This window comes from Vollenhovia emeryi, unplaced genomic scaffold, assembly GCF_000949405.1.
Source record: "Vollenhovia emeryi isolate VEMERY1.0 unplaced genomic scaffold, V.emery_V1.0 DF939218.1, whole genome shotgun sequence".
Taxonomy (NCBI): Eukaryota; Metazoa; Arthropoda; class Insecta; order Hymenoptera; family Formicidae; genus Vollenhovia; species Vollenhovia emeryi.
The window spans coordinates 402,417-418,639 of record NW_011967148.1 but is presented as its reverse complement, the minus strand read 5'-3'; the positions used below and the strand labels follow the sequence as shown (position 1 = coordinate 418,639).

Here is a 16,223-nt window from a genome sequence, read left to right as displayed (position 1 = left end):
ATGTCGAACTCGCAGCGTATGCGAAAGTCCTCGCCATGCTCGAAGCAGGGCCCGATGCGCGCCACCCTGCCCGTGAGCTCGCTGATGAGGCAGGGCCGGCAGAGCAGCAGCCTCCGCAAGAGCAACAGCAACAGCCCCACCGTCTCGCCGACGAACGCGGCCGTCTGGCGGGCGCGCATCTCGCCGGAGACGTCGTCTTCCTCGGGACAGCGGAGCCCCGGGTCCCTGTCCTACAAAGGTACGTCGGTCTTCCCCTCTCCCTCTTTCTCTCTTTCTCTCTCTCTCTCTCTCTTTCTCCCCCGCTGTCTTCCCCTCCCCCGCCGCGGGCTTGTTCTTTGTACTCGTGGAGTTCTGATCGAGGAACACGCGTGTTCGCGCGTGTGACCGCCTCGGACGTCGGAGTCGTCGTCGCGGACGAGTGTCTGGGTCCTGACGACGACGACGACGACTCCGCGGTCCGGCGGTCCGAAGAGAAGCTGCCGGTCCTGTCGCTCGTCCCTCGAAAGGCACCGGTGGAGACCCTGGTCCGGTCGAGAGGTACGTAAGTCGTCCAGTGCTCCGGGACGAAATTGCTGTTTGTTGAAACCTTCTTTTTTTCCCTAGACTGTCCCGCGCCGCTACAAGGTATGTAAGTTGGAGGCAGGTTTATTGCAGAATGAAAGACGTTCCCTGTCTGATCCGAGCGCTTCTCGAGTCATCAAATTGTTGACACGAGGGGGGTCAATTCTGCGTCTTACGAATAGCTTTGGCTCTTTCTGATCGTCTCCCTGGAAAGCGATAAAGCCGCTCACTTTTATGCATTTTCACTATGTTGCAAGACGCAGAATTGCGCCCGAGTTCTCTTCTCTTCGCCACGCGAATTGGAAAAAGGTCGAAGGGAGGAGAACGACTTGTGAGCTGTTCGCCAGCTTCGACATTAGTGTCAGGAGCGTTCTACGTTTCCTTATTATGATTTAACCAAGCTTGTCGCAATGAAGAAAATGCTCTTTTCTTTTCTTCTTACATTCGTAATCGCCCGTTCCAAATTTGCTCATTTGTTACTTGGTAAGTACCCGATTTATTTCTTTACTGTATTTATTATGTTGCAATGTGTTTGTGACTTTGTCTCGACAATTCACAGTTTGCTCCGGTTACTCGCAATTATACACAGTTTCTCTCAGTTGTCTCGCGGGATAAAAGTTGCCTCTGAGAAGAGTCCAAGTAATTTATCTTCACGTTTCTCTGTGTCGCGACACGTGCGTCACGACTGCGGTAACCGAAGAGACATTTTTAGTTCGGTTACACCATGCGTCTGTTATTCTTATGATTTTACCTCACAAACACACCTTGTCCCAGCAACCGAAAACAATGCTTATAGTTCGGTCTGGTGCATGCACGTATCTTTTTCATCTTGCGATCTGTTGTCTTCGGATTGAATTCTCTTCGCGTTTATCGCCCTCATGCTTAACCGGGCATTGTTGTATCTTGCAGCCAAATCAAAAACATTGAGCGGCCGCTGTAGCGACAGCTTGAGCGGAAGTCAGAGCATTCGACGGACAGCATCTCTGGACACCATCTATCTGAAGGGACAATGGCCACGTGACTCCTATTATATGCATTCCAGCCTTTTGGTAGACAAATCTACTCAGGTGAGTGGATCTCGTTTATTCCGAGAACAAGTGTTTATGCGAGAAAAACTCGGAACGTTTGCATCCAACCATGTTTGGCATTCGTTTCATTTGACTCACGCGCGCCTCTCGTCTTGATTGCAGACGGAAGAATGTTCCAACGAGCCAAGAAAGATGCATACTCGCCATCCTACAGAACAAACTGTCACCGATGAGAAGTTGGAGAAGAATTACTTCAGGCATCGGTGTGTATTCATGTCGCTGACCGTTTCCCCTTTTTGTTCTCTGTGCTTAGATTGAAAGATCTACACGCTGTTCTATATACATTTTCCATCGTAGATTACAACGTACAAATAAGGAAGGTACTAGCAGTAGAGAGCGAACAGCGGCATTCGGACTAATAATGCCAGGTGGCCCGCCACCCGCGCTTCCCGGAGATCACTCAGTACTTTTGCCCAGTATTGCTTCACAGACATCCATGCGTGAGTGACTTCCCCGATAGCTCCTCCGCCGCAGGATCAGTTAAACCGCATGTTTAATGTCCCTTATATTTTTGCAGACAATCAGTTTAGCTTGAGTACAAAAGCGAGTCCCATGAATATCCCGGTGAAACCAATAAGGCCTCCAATGCGTTCGTCTATCGAAGGACTCAATCAAGAAATTGAAGGACTCGTGCTCAAAAATACAGCCAACAACAGCGATGCAGACCATCCAGTAGAAGACAAGGTAGCGTATAAAATTCCTCGTGTTAGTAGAATTTCGTAGACGTCGAATAAGATCGAGTGAGAGTTGATTTGTGCGATTTGTGTTATTGGGAGAAGGGCAGAAATCTTGTTTCACTGAAAGTACATTTAAAATTACATTTTATCCTGAAGATTATTTTTGTAACGATTCAGCACCTTGTATCTAGACGTGCAAAATACACATTTACATCATTAATTAGTGCAAAGTGTTCTGTAAGATGAAAGAAAAGTTTCAAATCTGTTGTACATTTTTCGCAAAACAGAGTTATATTCTTTAGCCTTTGGCTTATATGAAATTTCGATAAGTGTGAAGTTCTTTGGCAGAGCACTGGCATTATTCGACACAACTGGCTACAGTATTTAATTAAAAGAACTTGTTGCGAAAAATATTACCTCCGTCAGGATTTGAACCTGGACCTCCCTCATGTTGTGACGAGCGTCTCGGTGGTCTGAGACATGACGGGTATCCAGGTTCAAATCCTGGCTGAGGTAATATTTTTCGCAACATGTTCTTTTCATTAAAAAATAATTTTATCGAGTAGTATCAGTGTTCTGTTATTCACTTACCACTAGCGAACAAAACGATTGTACTAATAAAAGTTTTTTCTTTCTTTAGTATGCACGATATCGCGACCAAATCACACCTGAAGGACATCGCGCTCCTCTAGCAGACTTATTGCGGGCCACTCGGAGTGTCAACACACAAACACCGGCTACCGACCTTCCCTCCAGTTCTTATTCTTCAGGTAAATTGTAAGATAACGTCTTTGTGCTTAATTGATTTCAGGTATACACGGTGATTGTATATAATTACAATGATATAATTATAATTATGATGATTGTTACAAATATGCAAACGATTGTGACGTGCATCTAATAGTACAATGAGCCCTTCAAAAGATAACCGGGCAATAGCCAAGAAAATCAAGCTAGTTTAAGATTACATTTACTCTACATAGAGTGAATCTCTCTTAATGATAATTGGAAAAGTAATGATTTTACATAAAAAAAGATAAGTAGAATGTATAGAATAAAGTTATTTATACGAACATTTGTTTTTTTTCAAAAAGCATAAAATTAAGCTCGTGTAAAGAAATTTTATTTTATATATTAAACAATTTTTTTTGGTCTGAGACGATATTTTTCTGATTATCGCCAATCAAGCAATTATAGCCAGCTTGCATATGCACATATACATATTCTTTCTGGCTAAATGCAACAATATAAATAACACACTAACTGAAGGTGTGTGCCTGTTGAGACAGGCCCTCCATCTAGGAATTCTGAGTCTCCGCTGATTCCTGGTGTTATGGATGCGTCCCGTCCGCCTAGCGATCTCTTACAAGGTTGGAGCACATTTGCGGAAAGATTTGATTTTTCGTTTTCACAGATCTCATTTTTAACAAATTTGTTTGTCTTTAATCCCTCGACTTGTTATTGACATTCGCACATTGAGTGACTTATACGTATTTATATTGTATGTATAAATATATATATATACACATTTTACATGTATTTGTGTGTGTGTGTGTATATATAGTAAATGCATAAATGAGTACAGTTATATGTTTGTAAAAAACCATTAAGATATTTGTTTTATATGCATGGTATTATTGTCGATTTCTAAAAAGATTGCCATCAAGATATGTATAAAACTTCATTGTAAACTTGCGAGAGAACATCGTATTTTGTTAACAGACAAATTTGTGATCACGATTTTTACACAATCATTATTTCAATTACGATCAAATTTCCATTCAAGATCTTACCTTTTTTTTTTTGCCATCAATAACATGCGTGTCATTAGATGGCATATAGTTTGTACAACACATGATAGGTAAACCAGATATTCTTGAAATCATGTACATGTATCTGAATTTGTTGCATGATTTGCTATCTATCTATATGAATGTTTTTATACACTTATTTATTCTTTAGAGTCGGATATTCCCTTTTGCAATTGTAAATATTCTGAATATTTTTTACACATTATGCACTACATAAAGATTCAAACAATAACATTACAAGTGCATGGGAACTGTGATTTTAATTCAATATTTTTGGAATAGATATTATTTTTTTTATTTTTTTTTTAGCACCATGGGATGTTCAATATCATATGTATACAAACTTTCTCTCTAATTCAATATTTTTAACAATAGATATTGATATTTATTTAATTTTTTTTAGCACCGTAAGGATATAAATGTTTTACATATACAACAAAATTTCTCTCTATATGTATCTTTAATATTATTAAATTAGCATGTAAAGAGATAATTTGTTGACACATTTATCTATTTATCACAAAATGGACGTGCAAAGACCCGTTTTGCCTAAATCTGTACCTAATCTTCATATACGTACACGAGCAAGCAACCATTGTGAAAATAGCGAGTGGCATGAATTCCTGTTACATAATTTTCAATTGACACAAAGAACAACACGCTCCATGTGTTATGTTTTCTGCGATGATACGACTCCGACACTCCTCTTTGATTTGTAGGTGGAAGTCGTGGTTCAACACCTGAACAAGATAGAGAAGGACGTCTTGGCACTTCTCCTCACATTAACAGGTTCCTCGCGAGGGAACCGCCCGATGGCTGTGAGAAAGTCAACCTCAAATTTGTGGAAGATGCGAGGTAACATAGATAGCACCCTCCCCCACGGTATTGTTTCCTATGGTTTAAATAACAACCTTCTTTTTTTCTCCACATTTCCACGTGTACAGGCGGCCCATGATAGATTTGAGCAAACTAGAATTTTGCCCAAAGCCGTGCGTTCCAGCATTCCAGTTGAAACCCAGCTTGGGATCAGCGTTCCTGCCATTGCAACAGCCGGCCAGTCCGACAATGGTCGCCAGTGCATCACCCTCCGCGCATACAACACCGACCACACCTCCTCCAAATCCATAGTCCCACTCTTTACCTTGCGGTGTTACACTTATAAGCTCGATTAGTATATATACATATATATATTTTTTTTTAACGACCTTGTGGGTAGAAAGTGATTTACTTCGAGATAAAGGCATATAACGACAAGGAAAAGTTACCGAACAAAAGAAAAAGAACAGCCTGTTCCCAGTGCGTCCCGTGCGGGCATCGTGAATTGTGTAATTAATAAAAAAGAAGCTGCAATTGCATCGATAAAAGAAAAAGAAGTATTGGAAGGCATTTGAGCTCCGTTATAATGATCGAAACAATAATAAATACGAGGAACAATAATTTGTGATAACTAAAAGAAAAAAACAAAAAGAGAAAAGAAACGACAAAAGGTTTAGGAATGAACATTGTGTTCTACAGGGAGAAAAGACTAATGAAATTGTGTATTCTAAATTTAGTGCTAAAATGTGCTAAACGACTTTAGTTTTGTATACACGGATAAATATTCAAGGTGAGAAAAAAGGTATTAAATTTCATTGTTGGAATAAACAAAATTCTACGGATACAGAGAAGAGAGCACGTGTTCACGATATATATATATGCATACGTACGCATATGTATATATATATTGCTGCTTGTCTCTATAACATTTTATTAGAACTTTATTGCTTGAAGTAACTCGATTACATAGTGACAGAGATAAATCACTTGTTAGAATTTTGTATCGTTTTGTATTATTACTTGTATGCTAAAAATATTCTCAAACTATTATTGTACAAGGAGCTAAAAAAATGTATCCCTTTGTGTGTATGTTGTGTTATGCGTGCGTGCGCGTGTCATTGTTTTACAGAAGTGGCTTTACGAGAATGTTGTTTTTTTGTTGTGAGATAAATACGGGCGATCGATTGTCGTGAACGTTTGTTTGGAGCTGCACATATAGAAACGTTTTAATGGCTTTATTTTTGATAAACGAAATTAAGTAAACTATACATTTTAAAGAGCGAAAATAAATTCAATATTTCATATTTTATTCAGAATTAATATTGTCTCATTGTATTCTGTCTCGCGACAATACCACATAGCAGTATAATATTTTTGGTTTATCCTACATTAAATTGCAATCTGAACATGTACAACCAAGACAACATACAGTGACAGGTTGGTAAATGTATGATGGAATGAGTTCAACGAGACATGGATATGCATTGAACAGAAGTAATGAACGATAATACTAAATAGTGATTGACGACATGTGCTTTCGCCAGTATGGTATCAGATGAGAGTAAAAAACCGGCTCCCTGATCTGACATGGAAGAAGGGTGTGCGTGCATTTGTATAGACGTGGATAATTATGCCGAAAACATATAATCTGCGTTTTATACGAGCAAAAGTATGGGTGTGTTGTAATATCAGAATCCTGATTAAGCCATTCACACGAATAACTTTAGTTAGGAATCGATTAACCAAGCAAAATCAGTTTCAGCGTGTAAAAAATGTTTGCTCAAACGTAGTACGATTATCAACTTTTGTGTTACATAAGATTAAATTATTAGCAATTCACGTGGAAAAGTCGTTTCAGTTTTTATCGCGTTATTAACGGAATTAAAAAAACAATGAATTGTTATACAAGGTACGAGCGTGAGGGAAGAAAGTTATTCGTGGGATGGGTTAAATTATTCTTTAGTATACGCAGACATAGCCACTCAAGAAGTTCAAGTTTATTTTTTGCTTTCTAATACGAAAAGTTTTTGCAAACGGTTTTTATAGTTGCTGTCTGTAGAAAATAAGAATCTTGATAGAGTGTAAAGTCAAGAGCGGAAGAAACGGTTTTTTAAATACAATAGTAATATACTTTCTAATAATGTAATGTATATCTAGCTACAACAGTGAAGAAAAAAAAGAATGTTAACACATAAGTACCTGGCACACTGGTCTATGCTCTCTCTTATCCAGCTCACTAGGAAGTTCATGCCTTAGAATGCGTGGTAAAGTGTGCTACATAGACAGGAAGGTTAATCAGAGAGTCAGGATACACACAAAAAAATGCACTGGCTAGTTAAAGTGTATACAATACAAAGATACTGTAGTATTTACTAGTTTAAGAGACTTCGTTTTTATTTATTTTGCTACAGATCTAACGACACCTCGTACCATCACTTTGTCGTATTATCTGAGTGTGAAGCAGCTTTTGAAGGAAAGAAAGCGTATTCAATTACTTCGGTCTGTTTGTGCTTTGCACTTCGGATGGAGAATGATTCCGACGTAACACGACGACGATGTATAATTAACGTTAATGAATAAAGTGAAAGAACAGGTTTTCGTACTTTTAATAATGAGCAGTAGATGAAAAAGGAAGTGACTTCAGCGAACGCTAGCCTCGTTATTTTCACCGCACTTTGTCAAAAGGCTCCACTCTTTAACCTTCGTGTACTTGCATAATGTGTTATCATTATTGTTAGCTTTTGTTGTCAATTCCGTAAGCAGAGTAACGCGTATGAAGACTGCTGGAACTGAGAATATTACCTGTTATTCGGATACCTAAAAAAAAAAATCTAAAGTTAAATAAATTAGTCTCAAATCATACCGATTACTTGTGAACGAGTATAGGACATACTCGTGTAATTTATTAAATAATCTCTTTACGTCACTATTGTTCGGTACATTCTCTCTACATATCTAAATCTGAGCAGGCTTCAGAAACGGCAAAATGATTATGTCAATTAAAAATTCATTTAACCCTAGGACAGTCTAGATATATTGTTGCAGTATCCTGCACAAGAAAACGAAAATGATTGTTGACCGTATATTGTAATTTGTAAGATGCTCAGAATTATACAAACTTTTCAGTACATAAAACATGTATGTTGTATAAAATATCTTAAAAAAAATTTTTATATACCTGCTGAAATTAAATGCAACTTTTATTCACTGTTTTATAATAAATATATAAAACATTATTTATTGTTTTTTTTTACTCTATAAGTAATACTACTGTCGACTACCTACTTTCTAGAATTCAGTCCTGCTTGTGTGCGTAAATATATGTTTCACAAAAATATTTCAACGTACCGAGCAATTTATACTGTTCTAATAGTGCATACATACTTGCTAAACTAATCTAACTTTGACATTTTATTCAATTGAAAATAACAAAGCTTACGTAAATGTGAGCACTTTATTTCACTTTCAACACAAATGCCGTCATGGTCTATGTGTGTGGATGTAAAATATTCATAAAATAGTTATTAATAACCACTTGATATTTACAAAATGGAAAATTCTATAGTTTGCTACATGATCTGTATAGGTTCGCCGACTTTTGGCCTTATAAATACAGATATATTTGAATTTCTAGAATAACGAACATAATTGTCTTATAATTGTGACATTTTCAATATAGAAGAGTATCTTACAATGTTACTTATATGATACTGTTACTTTTTATTTTACCTTTGAATTGAACGTTAAAATTTGTTCGGTTTCTTGCTAGTCCTAGGGCTAAATCAAAATTAGTCAAAGAAGAGAAATAGAGCATGTAAATAATAAGTTAACGCTTCTTGTACTAACCATTTCTGATACAGAACATAGCGATGCATATTTTCACAAAATTAAATGAAAGTTTATTGATGAAGCAACAACAGCACGTTGGTCAATGTGTATATATATATATATATACATATATACATATATATTAATGTGTACATATACAAAAATAGTTTTGTGCTCATATTTTCGCAATAATTACTTATCACTTGTTTTTTTACGCTTATAAGATGTTCCAGGATTAGCATATTTCTTAAATATTGAAATGGACGCTAAACGATACTTTTACATTACATTTTCATAAAGAAGAAAATTTATTTCAATTTTTAATAAGAAACCTTGATATATATAATTCTGGAACAACTTGTATTCTTATCACGATTTACTGGCTTAGTAGTCTTGCAAATAAATTTCAATATTAGGACACCATTTCATTCAATATAATATACGATTACTTTATTAGATGTCCGTTTTCGCAGTTTTAATAATATTTCGATATATTCTTGATCAATTATCACAAATATATATTCAGGAATTGTATAAAAATATATAAAACAAAGTTAGTATTGAGAATATTAGATAAAATTTCGTGCTTTTTAATATCTATATTGAATCTCTTGATATACTACTCGATTGATTTGTACATAAAATTTGTTTAATTCTGTCATTCTTTATTGGGTGAGAAAATTGATCGTTTGAACGTGGATGGTTTAATAACGATGCTTACGATGAATATGATTAATATACTGCGATTGTGATGTAATCTAAGCTCATGATATTTCGTTCGGCCATTGAGATAAACACATCGACTATTGCATGATTTACAAAATGATATAATTATTACTGACCTTTATTCGTCGATAGGAAAAAAAAGAGAAACGTTAATAATAAGTATATTTGTAACTTGGAGCGTACCATGCCATTAAGGAAGAAAGAACTTCTCTCAATATGGAAAGGTGAGCACAGCCAAAGTGTTGCCTAGTACAAATATTATTGTAAAAAAATGAATTGTTATTTAAATGAGCCGAAAGTGCTACTTGCGTTTTGCGCAGATTTATTTCGAGATACACTTATCGATATCTTTGATCTCATGAGTCCTCTTATTATCTTACCTCTCCATAGTGAGAATATCTTATGTAAGTTATTAAAATTCATGATTTTTACATACGCGATTAGTTGTACTCTGATTTACCGGCATAATATTATATGTACTTATTCCGATAACAATATGCACCTTTATTTTTGTCATAAAAGATAAATGGACAAATGTACCTTTTTATATTACTATTAAGACGCCTTACATAAATAAACTTTTTAGAAAACGAGAGGTATCTTGTAATTTGATTACACTTTGTTATCGTACGTAATAATTTAACATATTTTAGTCATACGAATAAAAAAGAAAAAGATCATGATATATATCTGAATAAATTTTCATATTTCATTCAGCCAACTGGTTTACTTTTGTATTCTTTAATCTTTTAACATGTTTCATATATATATATATATCGAAACTTATATTTGAGCAAACAATTTATATTCTATTACTGTTGTTACTTTACATTATGTAATTATATCCAATTATATATCAGGGTTTCATATATTCAATAACAAATATATTACTAATCGAGTAGAAGTTTTGTTACCAATATTGCATTGAGTTTAATAAAAACAGTGTAATTTATTATTATATTTTCTTCTGTAATCAAATTGATAGGATTTTAGACTGGGGTAATAATTTCCTTTGGTAAAACATTAAAAAATATAAATCTTACTTGCATAGAAAAGACCAGCTTTTAATATTTTTTTTACTACATATTAATTTTATACACATGCTGGCATTATATGTTAGTCACATGTGTATATATATGTTCTTATTTACATAAATACACGTAGCGATATTTATTTCCTTAATTATCAACAGTGTATATTGTGTATAACAAGATACTTGTCTGACGCAGTTAAATTAAAATTTGTTTTTCATTATATACAAATTGTCTATAAAAATTGTCATGATTATAAACCCATATATTGAGGGGAGGAAGAAAAAGTATTTCTTGCGGAATTATTTTTCCTCGATTCCTCAGCATTAGGACTATCACTGAAAATAAAAACTAATGATGATATCTTAGCAAAAATGTAAAAATATATCGAAAGAGATCTTTTAAGGACAGAATTTTCTGATAATTTAAATTCGCTTTAGCACTACTGGTAAAAGTGACAAATTCCGATATATATCATTCTTCAAACAAACGCGAAAGTGGTATACTTAATTGTACTTAGCGCTAAATATAAATAGTTATACTTAGCGCTAAATTCGAGCGGATGTACATATCTATAGTCATATAAAGAATTTCTTAAATTTATAGCAGTGTTGTCCAATAGCTGTATTATTCGTGCCACTACTGGACAGCGCTGATTTATCGAAAATTCTCGTAGACTAAATGATTTACCCAAAGAAAGGCATCAGAGACACGAGCGTCTGTCGGCTCGGCCTACACGCGAATACAGGTGAACACTGCGCTATGCGCCCGACGACTCGTCGTAACCATTGCTGCAGCTTTTGCCGTCGTTCTTCCACAAATTTCGCATCCTAAAAGTCATTGATAATCACTTGTTATGTCGAAACATTTTTGCTATTACAATATATAAAATTATATTTTGATATATCCATGGCTTACCTTATTTCCTATCGTTTTCTTCGGTGGAAATTCAAAAGTTGTAACAATAGAGTCGTGTTTCTTTAATTCTCGATAAAGCGCATAAAATTGAGCGTATCGCCGATAAATGTTCCACTCTATGTCTCTTATGCGTACGTAAATCTATTTTTAACACAATGCAAATTAAACAGGAATTATCTTGTATAAAGATTGTAATATTTTACAAACACGAAAGGTGATATCGTACCTGATAAACATGATGGATGTCAGATGATTGTCCTGTAAGAAATGCCGATGGAATCCATATGTGAATAAGACATGGTGGCTCCGCAGGTAAATCATCTTCATTCAACGGTCCTCGGAGACACTCCAATTCTGTTTGCAGCATCTTTACTAATCTATCCCTGTATAAAATTTGAACAGTGTAGGGAAACTTCATCACGAGAGGCTACTCGCACAGCTTTACATTAATACACACCTGTTTGTCAACTGCATTGTTAATCTAGCATTAAATTCCATTAATTCAGCATGCATATCTGCAACTTGTATCAACTTCTCTTCATATTGTCTCGCCTCGTTATGATAGTCTAATGATGGATCTTCCTCAGACACCGTGGAAGTGGAATCTCGTCTTAACATCTGAACAGCAGTGACATACTTACGCAGTTGCTGACGTAAGAGTTCATTCTCCCTACATAATTACAAGCAAGTCAATACAAGTCAAATCAATACAAGTTTTGTTATTTGATGTATTGGTGTCTACTAATAAATATATAAAATAAATGACAGACGTACACACAGATATGATATCTCAATTCTGATTATAATTTTTTTGTTTCAGAATTCAACTTGAACAAGTCTATAAATCATGTTTTTATTGTTTTCTCTTGTAAAAATATCTTTGTATATATATCTGCAAAATAATTGTTTATGAATTATATAAATAATCTTAATTACCTGTTCAATGTTTGCAACTGTAATTCATGTTTTTCCGCATAATGTTGATGTTGCCTTTGGAAACGAGCTAATTGCAATCTGCTCGTTATAGCATCTTCCCTAGCTTGTTCCAGCACTTCCGTCATAGCTAAAAGCCTTACCCGTAAAGTGTCTACATCTAAAGTCTCCGGATCTACATGGAAATCTAAACCAACTAATGGTTCTGTTGCCTCTAGAGCAGGTTCCGTTACTTCAGATGAATCCTAAATGGAAATAAAAAAATTGAAAAAAAGATACATTTGCACACTTCGTTTTGCTCTTAATATAAAATTTGATAAAAATAAACATTTACAATATATTGAGATAAATTTTAAGCTTTCAAACGTTTATAATAATAACAAAATATATAGTTAAATACTTTTGTTAGAATTAATTAGAATATAAACTTACGTCTAAGTAGTTTGGCAGCGTGACTAACATATCATCTAATGTTTGATCGAGTGATGAAATAGGTACAAGGCCACCCAAATTTCCAGTATCCATCACAGGGGTTAGTATCTTCTCTTCTTCAAAAGACTCGCTGGATGTGAGAAAAGATTTTATGGTAAAACCATCGTGTATTTATTATTACTCATCTATTAGCTGGTATTAGATATTCACCAATTATCTATTATTATCTATTTTCAGTTATTATATGAAAGATGTCTACCATTGTTCCCACTCTGGAAGTTTTGTATTGATCGCTGTACTGTCATTGGACTCTGCTTGAGGTTGACAATCTGATAAATATGTGGAAGCGGAATCTTTAGTCGGCGTTACCACAGGAGAACTGGGGCACGTTGGTGGAGCACTAATAGAAGTTGCAGTCTCTCTGCGCTCTTCTTCCTCATTGTCATCAAAAGAAATTATACGGGTTTGTACTTTCTTTTTCCGCTTTTCTTGTTCAGATGGAAGAGATTCTGTTTAATAAGTATTAGCATAATAATTAATAACTCAATACTAACCGTTTCAATAACTTTTCAATTTTTTTCATTACAGTGCGAGACGCCAAGCTTTTCATTTAAGTTCTGTTTTAAGTAAAAAAAATTACAGATTTAAGATTGTCAAACAAAAATTTTGAGATCAACAAGTGTCTTTCTAAATAGGAAGTAATGGAGCGAATATAATGATTTCAAAACGTTGTATATTTTAACTTTATGATTTGCATCGTGTACATTTGTAGATCTTTTATATATATATATATATATATATATATATATATATATATTGTTGTGCATTGCTTGTAGTTATTCTAGTAAAATTAAAATAAGAACATTTCGGGCGTCTTCATTTACATTTGTAAAACGATATCTCTCAAGAAATTGCCGAGCTAGTTTTAAACATGTAATAAAGAATTTTTCCACATTTTCAAATGTCTAACCTGCCATACTCGTATATGGTACTTTAAATAGGCCAATTATTATCAGGCACAGCCGTCAGCTGATAACGAATTGCTGTTCAACATTGCAAACATACGTTTGCAAACAATACAAGTTGCTCGACTATTTTTCCAGTACCGCGATAAATGTCAACTCTTTACTCCTCGCGTTAACTTCACATTTCCAATTCGTGCAAACGAAAACTAGTGGGTTTTAACTTTCAACAGACACGAGAAACATTTTATCTTAATTTAACATCTATATTTAATATCGCATATCTATATTTACAGTACAATACAGCAATACATACCTGGTATTACTGTAGAAATTATTGGCTCCGATTGCACGAATCTATTTCGGTCCATTCCTTTTCCATTTAGGTCGTCAAGTTCCTCATTGTCCGTTCTTATCGCAAATAAAATCGTACCAAGACCTAATATGCGTATGCACGTGTATAAGATTAATTCAATATGTTTTTTATAAGGCTCCAATAAAGCAATAATTTAAAAATATAGTACCGGCAGCTACGTTAGGTAATACGGCACTCTTTTCCTGGTCAAGCAAGAAGGCCCATTCTTCATAAAAAGGAGACAGCGTGCTAGGATTTATGACAGCGTGTAAGTGCCGTTCGAGAGATCTTTCGTTCAGGACAGCTCTCAGCCATGCTCTACCTCGACCGTAATCCGTGTGAACTCTTCTCAACGTGCTAAAACGTTCCTGTTCATGCCAGGTGAGTTGATCCTTTATGCACGGCCAGAACGCTATATCCGCTACACTACCAGGTCTTGTATTGCCACCAGAGACCAAATCAGATACATGTCTACGAAACAAATATAAACATTTAACTCTCAATCACAATTTCAAGCACGATCGTTTGTGCGTAAATAATTTACGCTGAAAATTTATAGGCAGAGAAACGTATCGCCCATGCATTTATCATCGCATCGAGTCACATTGCAGATAAAGCGTGTGATCTGTTTTATGACCTTGTGCGCTCATACAGTGAGCGGCAGAAGGAAGATAAACACATGTAAGCCGCATTATGTCATAAACATTACCTGAATGCTGAATTGATTTTTTCTATGTAATTTGTCTTCAATCCGTGGCTGAAAATCAATTCGAATATATGGCAGAGCTTCGCCACGCATGCTTCCGATTCCGTGGCTAATTCCGCACGTCCCCCAAATCTGACGTGACACTCTTTCGCGGACACTAACAGATCCTCCAGTAATTTCTCTTTTTCAGCTGCATGGTCTACTATATTATGAGTATTCGGCACTATCGCTGACATAATACGCAAAGCCTGGGGAAAATACGTTTTAAGACTTAACGTTTGAAGAAACGCAAAGAGAAAAATCTCAAAATTTGTACAGTTGCACTTTTTTTTATAAATAAAAGAGTGTCATTATTACAAGTTAAATAAGTTCTATATATAGAGAAGTATTTAGCAATGTATACAATTTCTAAGCATATATATTTCAATTATTTTAATATCGGGATATAAATATTAATTTATAAAGCAATTTAATTACTTAAATACCTTATTTTAAATATATATTTAATTAGAAATAAAATAAAATAATAAAAAATAAATAAACAATATTTAGAAACTTATTTTAAACTTGCTCCAACATCCACTGTGTATTTAAATATGCAGTGTAATTGTACTTTTCGTATCACAAATGTCGCACAAGTAATATCTTCAAATTGACTTTCCTCATAATCTCACTCGAAAAATTTTCGCGTTCTACTTCTTTAAAATACACACGAAGACCTAATTGTACAGACAAGAATCAAGTATACAAGAAAACAAGATCAGTGAAAAAGTTTCTACGTATTTCTCGACGCTGCATCGAACACAATCGTCAAACTAGTTCGCGCAATTCGCAAGTTGAACGAAAAAAAATAAATAAATCGTGAAGCCTCGACGAAGGAACACAAAGAAATGCGCGGTCAGCGTTATTGCATTCCCCATTCATAAGTCATTGCGCTTTCACAACGAGTCCATATACATTCCTGGCGATTTGACAATCGTGCGACGTACCCACGCAAAACACGTCGAGCCCGCCATAAGAAACTTGTGGCCCGCTTAAACGAATCGCCGCGGCGAGATCTCGGGGCCCGCGAGCGCGAGTTTCCTTGCAGATTTCTCCCGGATAATCGGACGCGCGATCGCCTATCGGCGCGCGTCCGTATCGTCCCGATAATCGCGACGACGCGCGTCATCGCGATCGCTGGTGTCCGATATCAGTGAGACGCGTAGGCGCGGAGGCAAACAAAGGGGACTAGGGCACGTAGCTCACCATTTAAGCGACCCAGCGAGGGACCAGCCGCCTCTCGGTAGTTGCTTTCACGAGCGCGTATCGTCCGCGCGCATCTGAGATTCTCCCTCGCGAACCCAAGCGACGACGCTCGCGCAGGGGGGGGGGGGGGG

At 35.9% G+C, this 16,223-nt stretch overlaps 2 protein-coding genes across 4 annotated transcripts; one reads left to right on the top strand and one right to left on the bottom strand.

Moving 5' to 3' along the window:
* LOC105560896 (glucocorticoid-induced transcript 1 protein-like) lies at positions 1–8,189 on the top strand. 3 transcript variants are annotated; one of them, XM_012010399.1, is made up of 9 exons: positions 1–238; positions 1,471–1,628; positions 1,752–1,852; positions 1,947–2,089; positions 2,167–2,333; positions 2,967–3,096; positions 3,616–3,696; positions 4,857–4,992; positions 5,082–8,189. In XM_012010399.1, exons 1-9 carry the CDS (start codon positions 1–3, stop codon positions 5,263–5,265), a joined length of 1,338 nt encoding a protein of 445 aa, XP_011865789.1. In that variant the 3' UTR covers positions 5,266–8,189. The 3 variants fall into 3 exon arrangements, with proteins under 3 accessions (XP_011865789.1, XP_011865790.1, XP_011865791.1); XM_012010401.1 differs by lacking the exon at positions 1–238 and adding an exon at positions 558–1,044; XM_012010400.1 differs by lacking the exon at positions 3,616–3,696.
* Positions 8,190–8,829: 640 nt separating this feature from the next.
* LOC105560895 (sorting nexin-29) lies at positions 8,830–16,211 on the bottom strand. Its single transcript, XM_012010398.1, has 12 exons — positions 16,093–16,211; positions 14,848–15,092; positions 14,308–14,609; positions 14,100–14,222; positions 13,081–13,330; positions 12,822–12,951; positions 12,393–12,634; positions 11,914–12,126; positions 11,683–11,839; positions 11,457–11,597; positions 11,229–11,368; positions 8,830–10,876 (listed from the first exon to the last, which is right to left on the bottom strand). The coding sequence occupies exons 1-12, from the start codon at positions 16,093–16,095 to the stop codon at positions 10,792–10,794; spliced, it is 2,031 nt and encodes a 676-aa protein (XP_011865788.1). The 5' UTR covers positions 16,096–16,211; the 3' UTR covers positions 8,830–10,791.
* Between the last annotated feature and the right edge of the window lie 12 nt (positions 16,212–16,223).